This window comes from Mustela nivalis (genome assembly GCF_964662115.1).
Source record: "Mustela nivalis genome assembly, chromosome: 3".
Taxonomy (NCBI): domain Eukaryota; kingdom Metazoa; phylum Chordata; class Mammalia; order Carnivora; family Mustelidae; genus Mustela; species Mustela nivalis.
This window is the reverse complement of record NC_139022.1, coordinates 51464625-51489749: the sequence shown is the minus strand read 5'-3', so window position 1 is coordinate 51489749 and position 25125 is coordinate 51464625. Positions and strand designations below refer to the sequence as shown.

Genomic DNA, 25125 nt, shown 5'->3' with positions numbered 1-25125 from the left:
GCCCCGCCCCCTGCCCGGGGGAGCCCATTGGGCAGGCCGGGCCCCGCCCTCCGGAGCACGCTCCCGCCGCCGCCGCCGCCGCCGCCGCCTCGGCGGAGGCCAGTCTGGGTCTTCCGGAGGCGCGCGGGGCTCGCCCTCGCCTGGCACAGTGGGGTGCCGCTAGGAGGAAGTGGTCGAGCTGCTGCCATCTGGTGCAAGACGCGGCGAATTGCGGCCGCAGCCAGAAATGCTTTTCAGCAAAATATTGGTTCTACAGTACCCTAGCTTAGAGGGGGGCTTCTTGGGCTTTCTCGTGCATGGAATCACCTGGCCATCACGTTAAGTGCACATTCTGATTCGGCGACTCTGGCCTGGGGTCTGAGAAGCGCCGGTTCTAACCAGCCCCCAGGTGATGGTGAGGCGGCTGCTACCTGGAGTAGCCAAAGAAGGTTTCTTGGTGGAGGGAGAGAGAGGATTGTGTTCACTGCTTTGTTGAATTACAAAGTCGAGTTTTCTAATTAATGAAAAATGCGAAATGATGATACTGCCTTCTCAATATCCTGCCAGGGATATTGCTTTTGAAGAATAAAGACGGTTTTGATAATTCCCTTCATTCTCCATTATTTCAATTTTCCTGCAATAGCCTTTCCACTCACTCCCCACCCACCCACGATGCTTAAGCATGCCATCTCCCATCTTATTCCACAGTCACTAGGCCTACCCTATAAAAGGGAAATACATCTCTTAACAGCATGATTTGGATGTGGGTTAAAAATATATATGGCTCTTGGAGCGCCTGGGTAGCTCAGTCTGTTGAGCATTCAACTCTTGATTTCTCCTCACGTTCTGAGCCCAAGATGGAGCCCCATATGGGGCTTCCCGCTGGTGGGGGGGGGGGGGGGTGTCTGCTTGGGATTCTCTCTCTCTCTGCCCCTCCCCGTACATATATATATGTATATACATATGTATATATGTATCACGAGTGCTCTCTCTCAAATAAATGAATGTTTTTTAAAAATATATATATATATCCATTCTCTCTCTCTCTCTCTCTCTCTCTGGGGCTCCACTGAACCTCGGACTCTTGGTTTTGGGACCTGGGGTTATGGAATGGAGCCCCACGTCTGGCTCTGTACTGAGCATAGAGTTGGCCTGGGACTTTCTCTCTCTCTCCCTCTACCCTCCTCCCCCCTCAAATAAGTAAATCTTAAAATACATATATACATACCCATACGCACACCCCACTCCGGAATCAGTTGAGTTAGGCCTCTCAGCAATTTCCAACAAACCTTTTGAAAATATTCCTCCTAACTGCTGCTGGATTTCTAAATTGCAGCCAGACACTCTAAGTCACTTTGTTTCTATGCAAAGCCTGTTTCCTGTTTTCTTCCCACTGTGCTTTTGTCCTTTACTATTCTCTCTACCTGTGAAACTTCCATCTCTGTATTCAAACTTGAGCTTTATCTATTCCATCCTTATGGCTCAAATAATTTCAACAAATAATCTGGCAATTCAAACATCTACAAGAAAGTATAGAAAGCATTGGGTATACAGGAATGATGCCTCTGTTTGTAAACATTACATTTTCTGTTCATCCTTGTATGGCTCCACGATTCCCAGCATTCTACCAGGCTCACGTGCACTTACATGAATGAATGAACAAATCAAACTAGGAATACACCTGAGGAGCAGTAGGCACAGACACCTTGTCCAGCACTGGTAATCCACCAACAGCCCGGCTACTATCTTCATCTACCCTAGGACTGAAGCCCTAATTTCCCTCATTTTAAATCTCAGACTCTTTTTTTTTCCCCCTCAGGCATTTAACTGAGAATTTAATTCTTCTCACTTTCTGGTGGCTAGCAAGATTCCTTATACATATATCCAAATATCACAGTCTTCCTTCTCTTCTCCATTTAATCCAGAAGATACTTAAAGATGCACTAAATTTTAGGAGTGACAGATAATGCCCTTAGGGAATGTAATATTCTCCTCACTATGTCAAGCAGAGAAGTTCAGGACTGTCTCTCTAAACCAGTTGTAGCAAAAAAAGACACCAGCAATTGCCTACATTGAAAAGGGAGATTACATCTCTCACTTCTACCTCCAGTTTTCAAAACTACTTATCCCTGCCCAACAGGAGGTCACAGCATTGTAACAAATGAACAATGCTTATAATGTGATGTCCTCAGGAATGCTAGAAGTCTTCATTCTTCAAAGATAGCTACCAGGAGGCAGAGGCATGTGACCTGAACAGGCATGCTTGCCCCAAGGCTGCAATACATTAGAGAAATCACTACCACCCAGGATACAATTTCATTTTTGCAAACGCAAAACATGATTTATCAGAGCATAGGTAAGTGACATTATTGCTCTGGGCAAACTCATTAATCAAGCTCACAAAGAAATGATGCTACAACTACAATGCTGGAATATTATTTTATAGGGAAAATTATCTTCAGAAAGGACCAACAACTCACATCCTATAATCACTGCATTCTCTCCCAGGACACAAACTACCCATCTAATTGTTTAATGAGTCCAGAATCAGAAGAGTTATTCATTAATAATATATGGTTTCTGCTTTTTTTTTTTTTTTAATGTTTTAAGGGTTTTATTTATTTGTCAGAGAGAGAGAGAGAAGGAACAGAGGGAGAGTAAGAATCCCAAGTTGACTTCACGCTGAGCACAGAACACATCACAGGGCTCAATACCAGGACTGTGATACCATGATGCGAGCTGCAACTAAGAGGTGGTCACTCAACTGACCCCCAATTCCAACTTTTAATAGCATCAGCTAAGATAGTCTCCTCACTGTCTGAATTAAATGATAGGTTCAATGCAATCCCAATCAAATACCAGAATTAGCTAGGGGATCTCAAGTTTAAATGGAAATGCAAAGGATCTAGAATAGTCAAAACAATTTTGGGAAAAATTAACAAATTTAATGAACTAATTTTTAACAATTATTATACAATTGTACCATTATTATAAACCTAAATAATCAAGACAGTGTCACATTGGTATAAAGACAGACATAAGGAGTAATGGAACAGAACAGAGAACCCACATACATAGTTAATTTTCAATAACGATGACAAGGAAATTCAATGGGGAAAGTATAGCCTTTTCAACAAAAGGTACTATATTAATTGGATATTCACATTCCAAAAACAAATGAACCTTGATGTTCTTCATTATATATACACATCACATTATATACACACTTCACGTTATATACAATAATTTACTCGAAATGGATCGTGAACCTAAAAGTAAGAACAAAATCTCTAAAACTTTTAGAGGAAAACAGTGGAGAAATTCTTTAGGATGGGGAGCTGTTCTCTGTATTTTATATTTAGCTGCATTCCATACCACATAGTAAAATGTTAATTATAGCATGAAATTTGACTCCTACATCATACCATACAGGATCAACTCCAAGGGGATTGCAATTCTATGCAGGAAAGATAAAACAATAAAGTTGTCTAAGAGTTTAGGAGAACTGGAAGAGACAGTTTAAATAGCTCAGCTGTGTCAAAAGGGATTGGACTAGGTCTTAGATCTTAAACTCACATTTCAAAAGTCTATATTCATTCTTTTCCATGCAATCTAGAAACTTATCCCAAGGGAATTATAAAACAAGTTTTTAATAATATGTGTTAACTGCAAAATTGGCTACAGCCTAAATGGATACCGTCAGAGACTAAATAAGTGCTGGTATCTCTATGCAACTGAATTCTAGGTAGTCATCAAAAAGGAGCTAGATCTTTCTATTTTGGTACAAAAAGGTGTCCAGGATAAATTGTTAAGATTTTTTAAGACTTTGGGTCCAGAACTCACAATTTCAAGACCCAGTCATATGCTCTATGGATTGAGCCAGCTAGGCATCCCTATTGTTTTCTTTTCTTTCTTTCTTTGTTTTTAAATTAGATTACAGGGGCACCTGAGTGGTTCAGTTGGTTAAGTGTGTGCCTTCAGCTCACCTCCTGATCCTAGTATCCTAGGATCCAGCCACTCCATTGGGCTCCCTGCTCAGTGGGGAGTCCCCTCCTCTCTCTCTCCCTCTGCCCCTCCCCCTGCTCATCCACGCACTCTGCTCTCTCTCACTCTCTCAGATAAATAAATAAAATCTTTTAAAAATTCAGATTATAAAATAGTAAAAGGTACAAATAGTAATATTTCCTTCATGTAAAAAAAATCCATAAATATTTCTTGATCACCTATCATATACAGTAAGTCATCGAGCTGAACACTGGGGAGAAACAATAGTCAATAAAAACAGGCATTCCATGGGTCGCCTGGGTGACTCAGTCAAGCGTCTGCCTTCAGCTCAGGTCATAATCCCAGATCCTGGGATGGAGCCCCGCCTTGGGCTCCCTGCTCTGCAAGGAGCCTGCTTCTCCCTCTCCCACTCCCCTTGCTTGGGTTCCCTCTCTTGCTCTCCCTTTCTGTCAAATAAATAAATAAAACCTTTTTAAAAAATAAATAAAGGGGCACCTGGGTGGCGCAGTGGGTTAAAGCCTCTGCCTTTGGCTCAGGTCATGATCCCAGGGTCCTGGGATCCAGCCCCACATGGGCTCTCTGCTCTGTGGGGAGCCTGCTTTCCTCTCTCTTTCTCTGTGTGCCTCTCTGCCTACTTGTGATCTCTGTCTGTCAAATAAATAAAATCTTTAATAAATAAATAAACAAATAAATAAATAAATAAATAAATAAAACAGGCATTCCAGAGGAGAACGAAGACATAAATAAACAAATAACAACAAAACAAATACACACAGGCGGCGCCTGGGTGGCTCAGTGGGTTAAAGCCTCTGCCTTCCGCTAAGGACATGATCCCAGAGTCCTGGGATCGAGCCCCACATCGGGCTCTCTGCTCAGCAGGGAGTCAGCTTCCCTTTCTTTCTGCCTGCTTCTCTGCCTACTTGTGATCTGTCAAAATAAAAAAATAAATAAAAATAATTAAAAAAAAACCCACACACAACAAATACACATAGGACTACTGATGTCATGAAGAAAAGCGCTCAAGAGTGGCAGTAGAGGATCTTGTTTTAGTTAGGGTGGTCGAAGAAGGACACTCGGTGGCCCTCGATGGGAAAATCTAATCATGGAGGAGAACAACCTGTGCAAAGAACCAGGTGTCAGGGCTCCTCCAGGCAGAGGCAACGGCAACTACAAACGCCTTGAACCCCTGAAGAACAAAGGATGCCTGAGGGACAGCGAGAGCAGCACCAGCACGGCTTCGGAGCTGGACACAACACAGACGGCTGCGTGGGCCCGGCGGAGAACTCAGAACCCAACTGCGCGGAGCGAAGTCTCTGGAAGGTCTGAGGAGGGTAACGACCTGAGGTGCTTCCTGAGGTGCTGCCTGAAAGGCTCTGCAAGGAGCTACAAGAAGAGTGGGTCGTGCAGGAGCAAGAGTAGGAGCGAGAAGACCTGCGCAGAGCATCTTGGTGAGGAAGGCGAGGCCAAGGGAGGAATCTCCGACGGCCGCTGTCCGGGCACAACCTTAGGTTGGCACGAAAAGAAAGCTGGGGAGAAAACACTCAGGAGTGCTGGGGAAACGGGAGGTTCATCATTTCCCCCAGAGCGGTGCAAGTGGTGCACAATTTGTCATGATGATGCGTATTCGTCAATGCGGACCCAGGCGTGAGGAGAAAGCCCCGCGCGGGCCGTCGCGGCGGGAGCGACTCCCCTCGCGGGGGCGCCGGAGCAGCCGCAGCCCGCCGGCCCTTCCCGCCGCCGCGCCGGAAGTGTTCTCCTGACCCGCCTCGCCACGCCGCGGGAAGATGGCGCAGGACGCCGGCGACATGGAAGATGGGCAGCTTTCCGACTCGGATTCCGACATGACGGTCGCACCCAGCGACAGGCCGCTGCAGGTGCCGGTGAGTGTAAAGGGCAGGCGGGTCGTTCGGAGCCGGGAGCGCGCAGGCCGGGCTGCGAGGAGGGGCCGGCGGCAGAGCGGGTGAGGGGCTGGCGTGTGGAGCCGTGACTGCGGGAAGGGGCGGGCGACTGTATGGATGAGCGGCGGCCGGGCGACCGGGGCCGGGCGTCCCTCGCGGGCCCCGGCGGCCGGGGGGAGGCGCTGGGCGGGGACGCCACGGCGGGCCGTCCGAACCCTGACCCGGCATCTCGTTGCCAAGCTGGGCGGCGAGGCTTGCGGCCTCCTGCTGGCTGGCGTGCGGCCGGCTCTTCTCCGCCTGCAGGGTGCCTCTCTGGGTTTTCTAAATTTGGGGAGTATCCCCCCCACGGTAGCCTGGTTAGGGTGTCCCGGCCCGGCAGAGGACGCCGAAAATGTAGAACCAGGGGACAGCGGGCAGAAACATCCTCTGGCGCTCCTTTTCGCCCTGATCAGAGAGGGAAACTGAAAATCGGGAGTGAAGTCCATCATTTGCTCAAGGGCCTGGTTTTCCATAGTCCCATCAGATCTAGTTTCGCCACGCAATAATGCGGCACCGGGTTTTGGATTAATCTCTCCGCTCTTTTTTTTTTTTTTTTTTAAGATTTTATTTATTTATCAGAGAGAGGGGGAGAGAGAGTGAGCACAGGCAGACAGAATGGCAGGCAGAGGCAGAGGGAGAAGCAGGCTCCCTGCGGAGCAAGGAGCCCGATGTGGGACTCGATCCCGGGACGCTGGGATCATGACCTGAGCCGAAGGCAGCCGCTTAACCAACTGAGCCACCCAGGCGTCCCTCTCCGCTTTCTTAAAGGGGAGTTTGTCTTGATTGCCTGCTAGGTCGCAGACACTTGGAGCAGGCTTTGTGCCAGGCTGCTGCCTGCATTTGAAAACTGGCGCCTCCACCGCGTGACCAGTGGCAGGGTTTTTAGCCTAGTGCCCCAATTTGTATAATGAGAATCCTAAAAGTACGCCACTGATAGGGCGTCTCTAAGGATTCAGTGAGTCACAGTGAACAGTAAGGACCGATAAATCTTAAATGCTGTGGTTATTTGAAGATGGGAAGATTGCCTCTTTATTGATTTAAATCACCCCCTCCTGCCGCCATTTCTAGCACATAATAGTACAAATAATAAGATCCCCTTTTTTAAAAATAAATATTTCTTGATCACCTATCATATGTCATAAGCCATTGTGCTGAACACTAGGGAGCTCAGCAAATCCTTCGTTTAGTTCAAAACACAAGTGTGGAGTTTTTTGTTTTTTGTTTTTTTTTTTTAATAAGATTTAATTTATTTTAGGGAGAGAGATGGGGAAGGGGCAGAGAGAATCCCAAGCTAAGTGCTGAGGTTCTGAGGTGGAGCCCAAGGTGAGGCTTGATTTCATGACTCTGAGATCATAACCTGGCCCAAATAAGGAGTCCAATACTTAACTGACTGAGCCACCCAGAAGCCCCAAGGTGCTCCCTTTTGCATATAGATGTCTTAGGAAGTTGATATGAAGGTTTCAGTTTAGGTTTTCAATCTTTTCCAGGTGGTTTTACATAGATTGACCCATGACTTCGTAAACTTAATGCCGTGGACTATGCAGTTTTAATAGTGTGGCAGGAATTCTTACCCAAAGGAGTTGACTATCTGATCTCAAAAGAGTGTGGTCACTAAACTGTATAAAGGAAGTTGGTTGTGTCCAAATGCAAGAAATACATGTTTGGAAAGAAAGAGAACATACTCTGTTAACAACTGCGTTAACCTTTAACCAGTTATCTTACCAGCAAAAAAGGGTTTATTCTGGAACAGCAGAGAATCACAACTGAACAGGCATGCTAGGGCAAAACCATAGACAGGTGGGAAACAGAGGAATGCTCTTATAGAGGAAGGGGAGAAGTTGAGAAGGGCTGTAAAAAAGTCCACTGGAGGGCGCCTGGGTGGCTCAGTGGGTTAAGCCGCTGCCTTCGGCTCAGGTCATGATCTCGGGGTCCTGGGATCGAGTCCCGAATCGGCCTCTCTGCTCAGCAGGGAGCCTGCTTCTCTCTCTCTCTCTCTCTCTCTCTCTCTCTCTGCCTGCCTCTCTACTTGTGATCTCTCTCTCTGTCAAATAAATAAATAAATAAATCTTTAAAAAAAAAAAAAGTCCACTGGAATAAACTGGGAGTTAAAAGTACTGTTTTTTTGGGTTGCGTGGGTAACTCCATCGGTTAAGCATTTGCCTTCCGCTCAGGTCATGATCCCAGGGTTCTGGGATCAAGCCCTGCATTGGGCTCCCTGCTCCACAGGGAGTCTGCTGCTGTCTCCGTCCTTCCCCCTGCTTGTCTCCCTCTCTCTTTCTCTTTCTAATAAATAAATAAATAAAATCTTAAAAAAAAAAGTATATGGCTTTTAATTGGCTGAGTTGGGACAGTCTTATTGGCTGGACTGTTGCCAGGCAAGAAGAAAATCTTCTCCTGCTGTGTTAGTAAGATATAGGCTTCTTTGTGTGGGAGATGAAACATCAGGTCTTTTCCTCTGATAGGACATGAAAACTCCCCCTTCAAGCTTCCTGACTCCAGTTTAGTGAGGTTTCCTTTTAATTTTCACAACTGTTACGAAGTTATTGTGCATGCCATTTTTAAACATTCTGACAATAACCGTAAATACTGAAAATCTTCTGATGTGGGAATTAAATAGCTTTTTAGAAAGAGACTTTAGAACTAAGTTCTGTATTAGCTTTAGAAATACAAATTTGTGATGGTTTTAAAATTGGCAAATTCCATGTGGAACTTTAGAAAAGAAGGGACTGGGTTGGTTTCAGAGATTCATTGAGGATTGTTCTGCTTCAGTGGTTCGGCTGAATCCCGAAATAATTTTCTTTTTAAATAGCACATGGTGAGTGGATTTAATATGTTTGGTGGAATTGATTGTATTTCCTTTCACTTGCAGAAAACACTAGGTGGGGACAGCGCAGTGAGGCCCTACCAGGGTACTGCAATACCATGTGCACCAGTATCACATTATCGGACTGTTAAAAGTGTGGATTCAAGTGAAGAGAGTTTTTCTGATTCAGATGATGATAGCTCCCTTTGGAAACGCAAGCGACAGAAATGTTTTAACCCACTTCCGAAGCCAGAGCCTTTTCAGTTTGGCCAGAGCAGCGAGAAACCACCTGTTCCTGGAGGAAAGAAGGTTAACAACATATGGGGTGCTGTGCTTCAAGAACAGAATCAAGATGCAGTGGCCACTGAACTTGGTATCTTGGGAATGGAGGGTACTATTGACAAAAGCAGACAATCCGAGACTTACAATTATTTACTTGCTAAGAAACTTAAGAGGGAATCTCAAGAACATACAAAAGAATTAGACAAAGAGCTAGATGAATATATGCATGGAGGCAAAAAAATGGGATCAAAGGAAGAGGAAAATGGGCAAGGTCATCTCAAACGGAAACGACCCGTCAAAGACAGACTGGGGGACAGACTAGAAATGGACTATAAAGGCCGATATGAGATCACAGAGGATGATTCGCAAGAGAAAGTGGCTGATGAAATTTCTTTCAGGTGAGCATTAAAATTTGGCCTGCAAATGAGCACTTGACCAACTATCTTCCGTTTATAGGAAATAATTCCAAATGCATTAAGGGTGATGTTTCTTTGTGTTTTTTAAGTTTGGACAGGCCTGATAAAAATAATGAAATTTTGTAAACTTTTATGAACTTTATTTTTTGGCTTTTTTGAAATCTTTTTTTTTTTTTTTTAAAGATTTTATTTATTTTATTTATTTGTCGAGAGAGAGAGAATGAGAGCGAGCACAGGCAGACAGAGTGGCAGGCAGGGTCAGAGGGAGAAGCAGGCTCCCTGCCAAGCAAGGAGCCCAATGTGGGACTCGATCCCAGGACGCTGGGATCATGACCTGAGCTGAAGGCAGCTGCTTAAACAACTGAGCCACCCAGGCGTCCCAAGCTTTTTTTGAAATCTTAATGATTTTTGTCATTTAGTGCTTTGGAGCTCTTTAGATCAAAAAATATGTTTTCAAATCATGGGTGTTTGGTTTTTGCTTTGCTTTTGCTCATTTTTAGTGTTTCCAAATATTCATGATCTTTTTTTTTTTTTTAAAGATTTTTTATTTATTTATTTGATAGACAGAAATCACAAGGAGGCAGAGAGGCAGGCAGAGAGAGAGGAGGAAGCAGGCTCCCTGCTGAGCAGAGAGCCCGATGCGGGGCTCGATCCCAGGACCCTGGGATCATGACCTGAGCCAAAGGCAGAGGCTTTAACCCACTGAGCCACCCAGGCGTCCCTATTCATGACCTTTTATAACTTCATTGAGGCATATTGTACACTTGATAAAGTCCACCCATCTTGGGTGTTGATTCTTTAGTAAATTTATCGGTTTTATGAATAACACCAAAAATCACTTTTAAAAAACATCATCCTATAAAGATCCATCATGACTATATGCCCATTTAAAGGTTTTGGTTTTGGGTTTTTTGTTTTGTTTTGTTTTTAAAACATTTATTTATTTGTTTGTTTGTTTGACAGAGTGCTTGTGCACACAAGCAGGGGCAGGGGGAGGGAGAAGCAGACTCCCTGCTGAGCAAGGAGCCCCCATGTGGGGCTCCATCCCAGGACCCTGGAATCATGACCTAAGCCAAAGGCAGAAGCTTAACCAACTGAGCCACCTAGGCTCCCCTAAAGTTATTCTTTGTTCCTATCCCAAATAACTGCTCATCTACTTTCTGTTGGCATAAATTAGCATTTTCTGGACATTTCATAATAATGGGATCATACAGTGTGTGGTCTGTATTTGTAATGTTTTTGAGACTTGTCCATTTTGTAGTAGGCATCAATACTTAATTTTTAAATTTCTATACATATGCAAACCATATTGCTATTTTACTTTTTGACTATCATGCTGTATGAGCATAATATGAGAAAAAAAAAGCTCTATGTGCTTTGACATGCAGATATTAGGACATGTATTTTAATTTTTCCTGAGTAAATCCCTAGAAGTAGAATTTCTTGGCATTTGGTAAATTTATTTTCAACAAATTCAGATTTTGTTTAACTTTTTCTTAGCTCTAAGTATTAAGGAACAAATTTAAAAACAGATATGGTTCCGGGTGCCTGGGTGGCACAATGGGTTAAAGCCTCTGCCTTCGGCTCAGGTCATGATCTCAGGGTCCTGGGATCGAGTCCCACATTAGGCTCTCTGCTCAGCAGGGAGCCTGCTTCCTCCTCTCTCTCTCTCTGCCTGCCTCTCTGCTTACTTGTAATAATAAATAAAATATTAAAAAAAAAGATATGGGTCAAGAATAATAATGCTAATACTAGACTTTTAACCTACAGAGTGAGCTTGGAATTTGACTGTTGGAAAAGAATTTAGAGATTTTGTAAACCAAAGCCTTCATTTTACTGATAAGGAAACTGAGACCCAGTAGTCCAAAGTCACAGTTTTAAGTGTCAGATTTGGAACTAAACCTTGGTTGCTTTGTTCCTAGTCCAGTGCTCTTTCTCCAGTAATTCACTGCGTCTTGTTGAAAAGGAGCAAGAAAACTAGGTCTAGTTAGAGAACTGGTAGAACTTCTGTGTTAATCCTCACTCATCTCTATGGAGATTGGACTATGATGTGAGAAGTATTAGGTTTCCTGTGTTTTTACCTCTCAGTGGTAAGATGAAAATAAGTACCTAGTTCATAAGGTTGTTGAGGTGATTAACTGAGATAATGCATACAGAGGTTTTAGGATTGTGCTCATCCCATGGTAAGTCATCAGTTAATATTAGCTATGGCCTTTATTCTGAAGCAGAGAGACTGAGAGAAAGATCCTATCCACTTTAAAGTTACCACACATCTCTGGATTTATGAGAACTAACTTCTGGCATGATAATTGAGAGCATATTGTATGTTTGTTACTGGTTTTGACAAGAATGGATTTACCTTCTTTTGCTTTTAGGCTTGCATTCCCCTTGCTGGATGTGCACATTTATTATGAAATTCACCCTAGTCCATTAAGGCAAAATGAAAAGGCCAGTTCTGAAACTTGAGATGGAATCTTGAGTTTACTGTCTCTTTGACCCAAGGTAGTAGTGTTGGCATGTCAGTGATTCTAAGGTTAAATATTGAAGATTGTAAAAAGCAGATGTTACCAGAATAGGATTTTGATTCTACTTGGGAATTAAACTGGAGACAAAGATATATTTCTTCAACTTTATACAAGAAATAAAGAGATTAATATTATTTTACTCTGTTCCTTAACAGGTTGCAGGAACCAAAGAAAGATCTGATAATGCGAGTAGTGAGAATAATTGGGAACAAAAAGGCAATTGAACTTCTGATGGAAACTGCTGAAGTTGAACAAAATGGTGGCCTTTTTATAATGGTAAGACTTACTGCTCTATTGTTTCCATTTTGTATTGTGTTTCATGTGATTTTTTTTTTTTAAGATTTTATTTATTTATTTGACAGAGATCACAAGTAGGCAGAAAGGTAGGCAGAGAGAGAGGAGGAAGCTGGGTTCCTGCTGAGCAGAGAGCCCAATGCGGGGCTCTATCCCAGGACCCTGGGGTCATGACCTAAGCCGAAGGCAGAGGCTCCAACCCACTGAGCCACCCAGGTGCCCCTCATGTGATTTTTTTTTTAATAAAATAAACTTGTTTCTTTCTTTCTTTCTTTTTTTAAGATTTTATTTATTTATTTGACAGACAGATCACAAGTAAGCAGAGAGACAAGCAGAGCAAGAGGAGGAAGCAGGTTCCCTGCTGAGCAGAGAGCACGATTTAACCTTTAACCCACTAAGCCACCCAGGCGCCCCGATAAACTTGTTTTTGATTGTTGGATCTCTTATTGTTGGATACCTTATTATCTTTTATTATTACAGTGTGGCTCAAATTTTAAGAAACTGAATTTAAAAATTATGTGTAGTTAGTTTTTGCAATTACTACTTCCCTTACAAAAACCGTACATAAGTTTTATCCTGTTAATGTGCAGTCAACAACACATCTCTTATAGAATTCATTAAGAATAGGGGCTGAAATTTTAACCCACTGAGCCACCCAGGCACCCGGGGCTGAAATTTTAAGAAAATAGTCTGGAAGGAACTTGGAAACTCAAATTTTTAAGAATACAGATTTTAGAACTTGGGATACCTTGTTTTGAATTCTGCGTCTGCAACTTCCTACGTGTGGGATGTGGCTATATTATTTGACTTCTCAGAGCTTCTTTCTCCTGGGTGCAAATTGGGGACAGGATGAGACAAGATGATATACATAAAATACCACAGTGTACCCAGCCCCTAGTTGGCAGTGATGAACAGGCATGTTGCTTTGGGTTCGTTTAATTCATGCATTCTTGGGGCGCCTGGGTGGCTCAGTGGCTTAGGCCTCTGCCTTCGGCTCAGGTCATGGTCTCAGGGTTCGGGGATTGAGTCCTGCATTGGGCTCTCTGCTCGGCAGGGAGCCTGCTTCCTCCTCTATTTCTCTCTGCCTGCCTCTCTACCTATTTGTGATCTCTGTCTGTCAAAGAAATAAAATTTTAAAAATCTTTAAAAAAAAAAAATTCATGCATTCTTAAAGATTGGTCTTGGGGCCAAAAAAAAGAAACCCTGAAAACACATATATCTATAAAACACGGGTAGATGTACAGTGTATCAGTGGGTATTAAAGTTCCATAGATGGTGGGACTTTAGGGTAGGAAAAACTCTGCAAAGGCTCCTTAGGGTAGGGGAAGCAACAGTGAACAAAAACTTGAGAAACACTTTTTTATTTATTTTTTTTTTTGAGAAACACTTTAGTAATTGTTTTTCTTTAAACTTTACTGTTTTGTGTTTTGTTATTTTAACTGAAGTATAGTTGACATACAAAAATAATTTTAACTGTAAAACATAGTGATTTGACAATTAAAAACCTTACCGAATGCTCACCATGTGAGCATAGTTATCAGCTGTCTCTATATGAAGTTATTACAATATATTTTTTTAAGATTTTATTTATTTAATTGAGAGAGTGAACATGAGCGATGGGGAGGGGCAGAGGGAGAAGCAGACTCCCTCGTGGTCAGGAAGCCCGACTCTGGGCCCAATTCCAGGACCCCAGGATCATGACCTGAGCTGAACTAAGGCAGATGCTTAACCAGGTGAGCCACCCAGGTGCCCCAAAGTTATTATTACAGTATTACTGATTATACTCCCCATGCTGTACTTTCTATCCTGTGACTTTATTGTGTCACTGGAAGTTTGTACCTGGTAAGGTATACCCTTCACCTGTTTTGTCCATTCCCCCACCCTCTACCCCTCTGGCCACCACTAGTTTTTTCTCTGTATTTTTGAGTCTTTATGGTTTTTTGGTAAACAGGTTTGTTTTGGTTTTTAGATTCCACATATAAATGAAGTAATCTGGCTTGTTCTTTCTGACTTACTTTGCATTATATCCTCTATGTCCATCCATGATGAGAATGACAAGACTTCGTACTTTTTTATAGCCAAGTGATATTTCATCATATATATAGATAAGAGTTATATCATCTTTACTCACCATTGGACATTGAGGTTGCTTTCATGTTTTGGCTATTTTATTATTTTTAAATTTTATTATTTTTTTAAGATTTTATTTATTTATTTGACATAGAAACAGGAAGAGACAGAATACAGGCAGGGGGCAGTGGGAGAAGGAGAAGCAATCTTCCTGCTAAGCAAGGAGCCCATTGCTAGACTCGATCCCAGGACCCTGGGATTATGACCTGAGCCAGAGGCAGACACTTAATGACTGAGTCACCTAGGCGCCCCATTTTGGCTGTCCTAAATAATTCTGTAGTAAACATAGGGGTCCATATGTCTTTTCAAATTTGTGTTTTTGTTTTCTTTGGGTGGATACCCAGCAGTGGGATTGCTGAATTATATGGTATTCCTGTTTTGAATTTTTTGAAGAACCTCTACGCTGTTTCCCATACTGGCTGTACCAGTTTACATTCCCACCAACAGTGCTCAAAAATTCCCTTTTCTCCACATTCTCACAAAAGGAAGTTTGTTACTCCCTTTTGTCTTGTTACTAGCCACTCTGACAGATGGGAAGTAAGAAACACTTTACTACTTGAGAATGGCAGAAAGAGCACTACTCTGCTTAGGGCCAGATCACAGGCAGTGGTACTTTTCCCCATATGGTTCTGGAGATCTTATTTAATTCAGCTTTCACTGCATGGTGAGGATGAAGCTTGAATGGCTCCTTCTTATTTGTTCTTCATGAATCTGAATGGTAATATCACATGAGAATGAATCACTATTATGCTGTGAAGGTGGAGAGAAAAGAAACCAGTTAGAATTGATAGCATTGGCTATGGGAATAGGATGTGAATATAGATTTCAGAAGTCAAAATAGAACTTGAGAACAAAATAAATTACAATAATCATGAATGTACTAGCACCCTTGTTTGTCACTGCTGAGGTACTTGGATTTTTGTTTAGTTGACCCCAAAGTTATAGATTCATTAATATCTTAATACTGTAGTAATAAAAGCTTTTATTGAGTGATCTAGTGAAAATGTACTGGTTATTGGAAAGATGCAAGTCCAAATTCACTTTCTTTTAATAGACAGGTTTTTTTAATTCTTTCTTAAACGTTTTTTTTGGGGGCGACTGGGTGGTTCATTCAGTTAAGTGGCTGCCTTTGGCTCAGGTCATGATCCCAGGATCCTGGGATGGAGGCTCACATCTGGCTCCCCGCTCAGCAGAGAGCCTCCTTCTTTCCTCTGCATGCTGCTCTGCCTACTTGTGCTCTCTATCTTTCTCAAATAAATAAAATCTTCCCAAAAAAAGGTGAGGAGAGGGGCAGAGGGAGAGGGAGAAGCAGACTCACCGCCGAGTAGGGGGCTCTATGTAGGGTTCAATCCCAGGACCCTGAGATCATCACCTGACCTGAAGGCAGACGCTTAAATGACTGAGCTGTACATTTTTCTTGTACGATTATTTATTGCTGTGTACTAGGCACTGTTGCAGACAGAGCAATCTTACCCTGTAGGTGGGAGTGGGAGTGAGACAACGTATAAAGAATAAATACATCTTCAGGTATGTTAGCAAGTGATAAGTGCTGTGATAAAAGAAATAGATCTCATGGAGGTGTGAAGAAGAGAGGAGGACATTGCAGTTAAACTGTGGTGATCAGGGAAGATCTTTTTCTTTCTTTAGGTACCTTTCTGTTTAAAAGATGTTTTAAGCCATTCATAGGAACAGTCTACACAGTATCGTTTTTCTCCTTCTCTTCATAGAATGGTAGTCGAAGAAGAACACCAGGTGGAGTTTTCCTGAATCTCCTGAAAAACACTCCTAGTATCAGCGAGGAACAAATTAAGGTAAAAATTATAGTATCCTTCTTTGACTTTTTTTTTTTTTTTCTTAAAGATTTTATTTATTTATTTGACAGAGAAATCACAAGTAGGTGGAGAGGGAGGCAGAGAGAGAGAGAGAGAGGGAAGCAGGCTCCCTGCCGAGCAGAGAGCCCGATGCGGGACTCGATCCCAGGACCCTGAGATCATGACCTGAGCCGAAGGCAGCGGCTTAACCCACTGAGCCACCCAGGCGCCCCCTTCTTTGACTTTTAAGATCTATCATATTTTTACTTCTGCTTGGGTTCTAGCTGCATATTCTCCTAATCCCTATCACCTGGTCTGCCTTAAATTGACCAATTCTGTCATTGTCTCATTTCAGGTAAAACACATGCCTTTATGAACTCTGCCTCCTCTTGTTCTTCCCTTTCCAAGCCAAGGTCACAATTTCTTTTGTGTCGTTTTCCTGGTCTTTGAGCACGTAATTTCTGGTCTTTTTAGAATGTATTATCTAACCCCTGGGGATAAAAATATATGTTTATAAAAAAATAAAAAAATTTAAAGGTTGAAAAAAAAAAAAAAGAAGAATGTATTATCTACCTTCTACAACTTTTTATTAATTAAAAATTTCAAACAAGCAGAATAGATGAAAGAATAATAGGATGAATTTCCTACACTAACATTTAGGGGTTGTTAATCTCAAGAATTTGAGATTCTTATCTTACAGTTGTTTTTCTGTACTATTTGGTAGTAAGTTAAGAACATCATGACACTCAGCCCTAATTTTTTCAATAAGCATCTGTCAGTAATAAGGACAGTTTCCTACCAAGCTTCACCTAAGGGAAAGAATAGTTTCATAGTACCATCTAACATCTTGATCATATTCCAGTTTCCTGAATTGTCCCAAGAATGTATTGTTTGCCTTTTTTCCCTCCTCCAAACCAGGATCCTGTCTAGATTTCCACTGTATCTCTTTTCCTCATTTTAACTCCACATTTTCTTTTGTGATTTAGACCTTTAGAAGAGTCTGAGGTGGCTTTTCATAGAACATAACCACATTCTGGTCATTGTCTCCTCATGGATTTGTTTCATTCATTCCTCTGTCTCCAGTAGTTCTTATAAACTAGAATCTAAGCTCCTCCTCCGCCCCACAAAATCTGGCTCTTCTCTTTTTGATTTAAAAAAAAAAATTATTTTTAATTTTATTTATTTGACAGAGAGAGACGCAGTGAGAGGGGGAACACAAGCAGGGGAAGCAGGAGAGGGAGAAGCAGGCTTCCCACCAAGGGGGGAGCCTGATATTGGGCTCAATCCCAGCGCCTTGGCATCAAGACCTGAGCCAAAGGCAGACGCTTAACAACTGAACCACCCAGGCACCCCTAGAATCTAGGGGAGCATTTTGCATTACTGAATGTCCTATATGGCAGTTCTTTTACAATGTGAGATTTTCACAGCTCAGAATTTATCTTTTATTTTATTTTATTTTAAAGATTTTATTTATTTGACAGAGAGAGAGAGACCATGAGAGCAGGAACATGAGCAGTGGGAGTGGGAGAGGGAAAGCAGGCTCCCCACCGAGCAGGGAGCCCCATGTCGGGGCTTAATCCCAGAACACTGGGATCATGACCTGAACTGAAGGTAGACATTTAACAACTGAGCCACGCAGGCGCCCCTCAGAATTTCTTTTAATTTTTTTTTTTTTAAGATTTTTTTATTCAGGGTGCCTGGGTGGCTCAGTGGGTTAAGCCGCTGCCTTCAGCTCAGGTCATGATCTCAGGGTCCTGGGATCGAGTCCCGCATCGGGCTCTCTGCTCGGCAGGGAGCCTGCTTCCTTCTCTCTCTCTGCCTGCCTCTCAGTGTACTTGTAATTTCTCTCTGTCAAATAAATGAATAAAATCTTTTAAAAAAAATATTTTTTTATTCATTTATTTGACAGACAGAGATCACAGGTAGGCAGAGAAGCAGGCAGAGAGAGAGGAGGAAATGGGCTCCCTGCTGAGCAGAGAGCCAGATGCCAGGACACTGGGATCATGACCTAAGCATAAGACAGAGGCTTCTGAGCTACGCAGGTGCCCCTATCTTTTAATTTGTTAATTAAGGAACATGATTACATTTAGCAGGTAGGATCAAGATGGAGAGCTTGCTTCTTGCATGGGAAAGAGATGGTACTCAGGCAATGCAGATACTGTATTTGAGCAGCTTTGTAGTCTTTATCATAACAGTGGGTAATACAGGTCGGAGGAATGCCCTTGAGCCATTTATAATGCTAATGAAGACATAAATAAAAGCCACTTCTTGAGCTGCCTTTCCTTGTGAGTTTATTTTATGTAAGCTCAGTGTTAGATTTTTTTTCCTCAAGTTTCTAGCTGTCCACTTCTAGTTATTTTTTAAAAATCTATTGTTGAAATTCCTACAGGAAATGTTTCTGTTATTGCACATTTGAAATCTTTTGTCCATGACTGCCTTTTTTCCTAATTGGAGCAATGACCTTGATAAATTTGTAGCAATGTAATTTTCCTCAGGAGCACACCTATTGAGTAGTAGAACAGAGTTTATTGCTTATGTTCTCCCTCCTCCCCCAGTGTAATCTCTGACAGAAGGTGTATACTGAGAAGAAACATGCTTCTAAGTACCATTAAACATGGTTTGACAGGAAAATGTCAAGAGAAATAGCACAATGTGGTAAAAAGAATTTTTTAATATTCAAAATCTGGGTTTTAATCTAGTTTTGCCGGTTAGTAATTATGTGACTATGAGCAGATCACTTAATCTCCCTCAGCCTTAATTTTCTCTTTTATAAAGTGTGGACTGTCCTGCCTATTGAATGGAGATCTTAAAGGATTAAATAAAGTGATATCTGGAAAAACTTCTTGTAGGTAACTAAACTTTGGATAAACAATTTCAACAATTAGAAGAGAATAAAATAACATTTATTCACCATGTCCCCAGCACTGGGCCAAATATTTATAGGACTTAATCTGTACCAGGTTCTGTCAAAGTGGCTGTTACCATGGAATGCGCATGAAAAGTGATAAAAGTGATCTCCCTGGGATTGCACAGAATACTGACTTGAAACTGGTTGTTTTCACTGAATTACATCTTTGCAATGGGGAAGGAGATTTTAATGTTAGTAGTTTACGTTAAGCCACAGAAACATTGCATTATAACAAGCAGAAACATTTGAAATATCTAATAGTAGAGGAGTGTTGACCAAGAGGGACATTTTTTAAATGACCATGCTGTAGCCTTTATTTTTGAAGCATTTTTAAGAAAAGGAGAAAAATGAATACCGAATTTTTTTTTTTTTTAAAGATTTTATTTATTTATTTGACAGACAGAGATCACAAGTAGGCTGAGAGGCAGGCAGAGAGAGAGGAGGAAGCAGGCTCCCCGTTGAGCAGAGAGCCCGATGTGGGGCTCGATCCCAGGACCCTGGGATCATGACCTGAGCCGAAGGCAGAGGCTTTAACCCACTGAGCCACCCAGGCGCCCCGAATACCGAATTTTTTTAAAAGGCAGAATACAGGGCGCCTGGGTGGCTCAGTGGGTTAGAGCCTCTGCCTTCGGCTCAGGTTTTGATCTCAGGGTCCTGGGATCGAGCCCCACATCGGGCTCTCTGCTTGGCGGGGAGCCTGCTTCCTCCTCTCTCTCTGCCTGCCTCTCTGCCTACTTGTGATCTCTCTCTGTCAAATAAATAAATAAAATCTTTTTTAAAAAATAAATAAAATAAAAGGCAGAATACAAATTTGTAACAGAGGCATGAGACAATTAAGTTGATAGGTAAAACACCAAAAAATTACCAGTGATTTGGCCTGCTCCAGGGGATTATAAGTGCTTTGGCTTTTAAGATATTTCAGTGTTTTTCCAAAATTTTTGCATGTGCATGGGTTGAGTCCTTTTGTTATTAGAGGAAAAAACCTAAAGCGAATAGAATTTCATCATAGGTGATTTCAGACATCTAAATGGTAATGTTATAATTACTGTTGTGATCACTGTAATGCTAATCATTAGAAACCAGAACTGAATGGAGTGGGCTTGTTTGCAATTTTTTTATTTGATTTCGTTTTGTATGTGACGCCATTTTGTTTTGGTTTTCAGTTGTTTTTTGTTCTGTTTTGGAAAATAACAAAGTTTGTGAGAGAAAAAAGGTGAAGAGCAGTTAAAACTTAATTTACTATACTTTTAAAAAGCTCAGCTGTACTGGTCTCCTTCTGCAAGTAGTATGGCATTTAGGTTCTTGTAAAATTAATTCTATGCAGGTGGATAGGGAAGGGAGGACAAAAGAACTCCTCTCTGATTATCTGCTGTCTGCGTTTGTTGTAACAACATTAACAACAGGTTACAACAGCATTTCTGTGGGCCATTGCCCCATTTTTCTGTCAGATTCATAACCTATGGAATGTTGTTTTTAATGTATTTGGGGGCAAAAGAGAAACTTTATAATTTTACTTAGTGTTCCTAAGCATCGTACTACTTAGAATTGTTTTTTCTGAGTCGCTTGGATGTGCTTTCCCATGAAATGGAAATACTTCCCCTCACAGCGTCTTTATATCTCTCCTCTTGACAGGTAAGTAGAGTCTTGAAAAAATTGTGAATTACTACACTTCCATGTAAACAGTGAGTTTTAAGAATGTGAATTTGGAGAACTAATATATGAGCCTACACTTTATACCATCACATGTTGGCTACGCAGTCTTGTGCCTTCCTTTTTTCATCTGATTTTAGTGTGTGTGCTGCCAAAATGGGCACTGTCACTTTCCCATCTGAAGACAGGGCTAATACGCACTGCATAAGGTTCTGTTGAGAATGAAGAATCCTTAGCACAGTATCTGGTGTATAAATGTGCTCATTCAGTAAATGGTACCTATCTGAAGTCACTTTTTCTTTAGTCCTTCCACTTCTTACACCTGTACCCTCCTTCTCCACCCCCAGTCTTGTGATTTCTTGGCAGATGCTTTTATTCCTTCTTTCCACAAAGCATTCAACTTCTGAAACTTCCCCTTGTTCCCTTAATTTCAGGGCTCCTTCCTCCTTCCTCTGCTAGTTCTCTGTGCTGCTTGAAATGATCACAAATATTAGGAGAGGGCTTCCTTTATTTCACCATCCTCCATAGTGTTTTTTATAAACAAGAAAGGATTTGTGATTTGTGGACTTGAAGAATATAATAGGGAGTGACTTAGTTATAGCTTTTAATAGTCTCTTCCCAGAAGGTTGTAGGGTGTCCTGCCTATCCTAACTTCTCTTCTAAATCTTTGAACCTTCTCTGTTTTAGCATAGTCATTTTTGGCCTTCTCTTTAGATCCCTGGCCTACTTTTCTTTTTGTAGCCTCTGAAACTACACTTCGCTGTCTGTGTCAAGGTTTCCAGATGTCCTTTTATGTTTTCCCACGTAGTAGTTGAATGAAACATTATTTTGCACTTTGGCAGCTCTCATCCACTCGCAATTTTGCCTCTTGGAGGACGTTGGGCAACACCTGGAGATGTGTTTGATTGTCTCAGTTGGGGGATGGAGGAGGTCTGTGCTGTTGGGGAGAGGCCTGGCATGCTGCTCACCCTCCTGCCCTACACAGAGCAGAGCGCCCAGCAGGGAGCAAGCTGAGGTTTCAGATCCCCTGGTGGAGAAGCCCTGTACTAACAGTCTCCTATTTTTCTGTTACAAAGTCCCTTTTCTAACATCCTGGAATACATCCCAATGCTGATTACATCAGTTTTATGCTTCATGGTATAAGTTTTTGACAGATTTACATTCTTCATGCTAATTACAGTAACATTTTTTTAAGGGATAGATTTTTTCCCATTGTGTAGGTTACATGATCATACTTAGTCATACCCATCAGGCCTGGCTTGGTTTCTTAGCATGTGCAGTCACGTGTGGTTATGATGCCATTTCAAAGTTAGTAAACCCTTATTCCAAAGACTTCTGTTTGGTTGGGACAAATCATATTTTATTTAAATCCTGAACAACGTGGTTTTTCTACCGTAACTTCTCATTTAGGAAACCTGTCGCTATAGAGATGGTATGTGATGGTTGACTAAGCGTGCACCCCAGAGCTGGCATGGGGTTGAGCATGAATTAAAGCTTCATCCTCTGGTTGCAGTGGGGGCTTCCCTGCTTTCTTGGACTCTGTGTCCTATCAGTCTAATAATATTTGCTTGTTTTCTGTGAGAAATGAAGATAATGAACGTAGAGGAAGGGCCTGCCTTCTAATAAACGTTCAGTACATAGCAGTTTTTACTTGAAGTCGTTCTTTTATTGTAGGACATTTTCTACATTGAAAATCAAAAGGAGTATGAAAATAAAAAGGCTGCCAGAAAGAGGAGAACACAAGTGTTGGGAAAAAAGATGAAACAAGCTATTAAAAATCTAAATTTTCAAGAAGATGACGATACATCACGAGAAACTTTCGCAAGTGATACGAACGAGGCTCTGGCCTCTCTCGACGAGCCGCAGGAAGGCCACGGAGAGACAAAGTTGGATGCAGAGGAAGCCATCGAGGTTGATCATTCTCACGATTTGGACATCTTTTAGTACATTTGGAGGAATAAGCCTTTTTAGAATAACCTTGTAATAAGCCATTTCTACTGAAGTTGCTTTGTTTTACTTTGCACTGATACATAGAAAAATCCGGAGAGAAAGAACTGTTCTCTTGTTTAAAATAAAGTTAAATCTGAGGGGGAGATGAATGTTCTTGATAGAAACATTTCTCATGTCTGACAAAATACTTACAGGTATATATAGAGGAGGATTTAATTTCTCAATCTGTTGCATGTGTCAGTTATTACTAGTTGATAATTAATTTTGTCCTGGTCATGGTAACATGCCATTCAAAAATTTGTTTTCTTTTTCTGAGTTAGGCAGTGAATTATGATTCGCTTCAAAACATTCCATTAAAAGATCCTAAAAAGGCACATACATTGTTAAGCTGTTACAAATGCATTCAAATTTAGTTTTTCTGTGTTATAAGAACTTATAGGCAGTTTAAGGATAGAGACTAAAAATAGGTTTATACTGATGGCTCTTAACCACTTATTTGTCCAGAAGTAAATTAACATCAGAAGCTTCTCAAAAGAAATATTGGTTCTTAACTTTGTTTTTCACTTCTTTCTAATTATGCGATCATACACTAAATACTGAATGTGATCATACCTGTGTAATTACTATGGACATTTAAAAAATTCAGTGGTTGCTTGCCTAAGACTGTTTTACCTTATGTTAAGGAAGTTGGGTATTAAAAATGCTGCCTGAAGTGTGGAATTACTCATTTTTATTGAAGGAAGTAAAGGTAGTTAAGGTGTTCTAAGGGTTGACTATGGTTTATAAAGTAAATTAACCAAAAATCTGTAGGAAGCAGTTATAAACTTCTTTACAAAGAGTACTTAAAGTCTTTCTGTAGTTTATGGAATACATAGTCATTGAAGTTGGATCTAAGGATATAAGTGGGAAAAGAAGAGGAAAATGGTTATTGGTTGCTTTTTATTCGTAAAGAATACAAAAAATAAAATTAGATTTTGGGCAGTCCTTAATGTGCTTCAAGTGACTTTTTTTTTTTAAATTATTTATTTGTGTTATCTTTATACCCATCCTGGGGCTCAAATTCAAGATCCCAAGATCACGAGTCTCATGCTCCTCTGACCGAGCCAGCCAGGTGCCCCTCAAGTGACTATTTTTTTAATCCCAGATATTCTTGCATGAAATTGCTAAAACCAAGGGAAGAAAGTATTTTAAATAGAGAACTGAATATTGTTCCGAGGTTATTCACGAGAGGTAATTTTAAAGGTACAATACATTGAGAAAGATAACATTCAGGTAACTGCTGCTTTGGTGTGTGTGTGTTTTTTTTTTTTAATGATTTTATTGATCGAGAGAATAAGAGAGCATAAACAGGGGTGTGCAGGTGAGGGGGAGACAGAGAGAGGAGAAGCAGATGCCCCACTAAGTGGGGAACTTGAAGTGGGACTGCATTTCAGGACCCTGAGATCATGACCTGAGCAGATGCTTAACTGACTGAGCCACCCAGGCGCCGCTAACTGGCACCTTAAATGCCATACATTTGTGTAACTATTAAATTTTCTAGTGAAAGTTAAGGTTTTTGAAGGTCATTAACATATGAGGTTACTTCATCTTCACTAAATAGTCCATCCCGGTTCCTTTTCTTTTTAAGATTTTATCTATTTATTGGAGAGAGAGTGAGCACAAGTGTGAGAGCAGGAGTGGAAGGGCAGAGGGAGAGGCAGAAGCAGACTGCCTGCTCAGCAGGAAGCCCAACGTGGGGCTGAATCCCAGGACCCTGGAATCATGACCTGGGCCGAAGGAAGACACTTAACAGACTGAGCCACCCACTGCCCCCTAGTTCATTTTCACCAGTAGTTGTTGCCTTACTACTTCGGAAACCATGGATTTCTGGATTACATTAGGATTACTTCCCAATGTTAAATAGAAACCAACACTTGAGGTGTTTTATTTTGCTTCTTAGTAATCCATTACGTTTTATTATCGATATATCTTGGATGCTTATCCTGCACTTCTACTGACAGGTACTCAAGTTTTGAAAATATCTAAATAACAAACATCCATCAAAATAATTCTGCAGAGTGGCACCTCTTGCAGGCATATGATGTGGGGATCGATGCCAAATGTTCCACGGGATTTTCGATGTCTCCCAGATGGCTTTAATTATGAATGAAAGAACTGCCTTAACCCTCACAGAAGAGATCCAATTCAGGGTCAGTATCTTGAGGTGACAATGCCAAGGTAGGGAGCAGAGACACCTCCTGGAGCCCCATGAGCTTCACCGAGAGCAGTCTGGAAAAACAAGCACCGAGACCTGGATACTGCTATTGTCTGATGGCTTTAGCTGCCCCATTATCCTGTCTTCAACATCTAGGCCCACCAGGGCTAGGAGTAGATGTATGAAGAAGAATCTCACTGGGAGGTTTCCTCTTTAAAATAGCATCTTGAGGGCGCCTGGG

At 41.6% G+C, this 25125-nt stretch overlaps 1 protein-coding gene across 1 annotated transcript; it reads left to right on the top strand.

Moving 5' to 3' along the window:
- The first annotated feature begins 5727 nt into the window (after window positions 1–5727).
- PHAX (phosphorylated adaptor for RNA export) lies at window positions 5728–23679 on the top strand. The gene is made up of 5 exons (XM_082723747.1): window positions 5728–5864; window positions 8791–9404; window positions 12103–12223; window positions 16099–16182; window positions 22415–23679. The coding sequence occupies exons 1-5, from the start codon at window positions 5769–5771 to the stop codon at window positions 22682–22684; spliced, it is 1185 nt and encodes a 394-aa protein (XP_082579873.1). The 5' UTR covers window positions 5728–5768; the 3' UTR covers window positions 22685–23679.
- Window positions 23680–25125: the final 1446 nt, after the last annotated feature.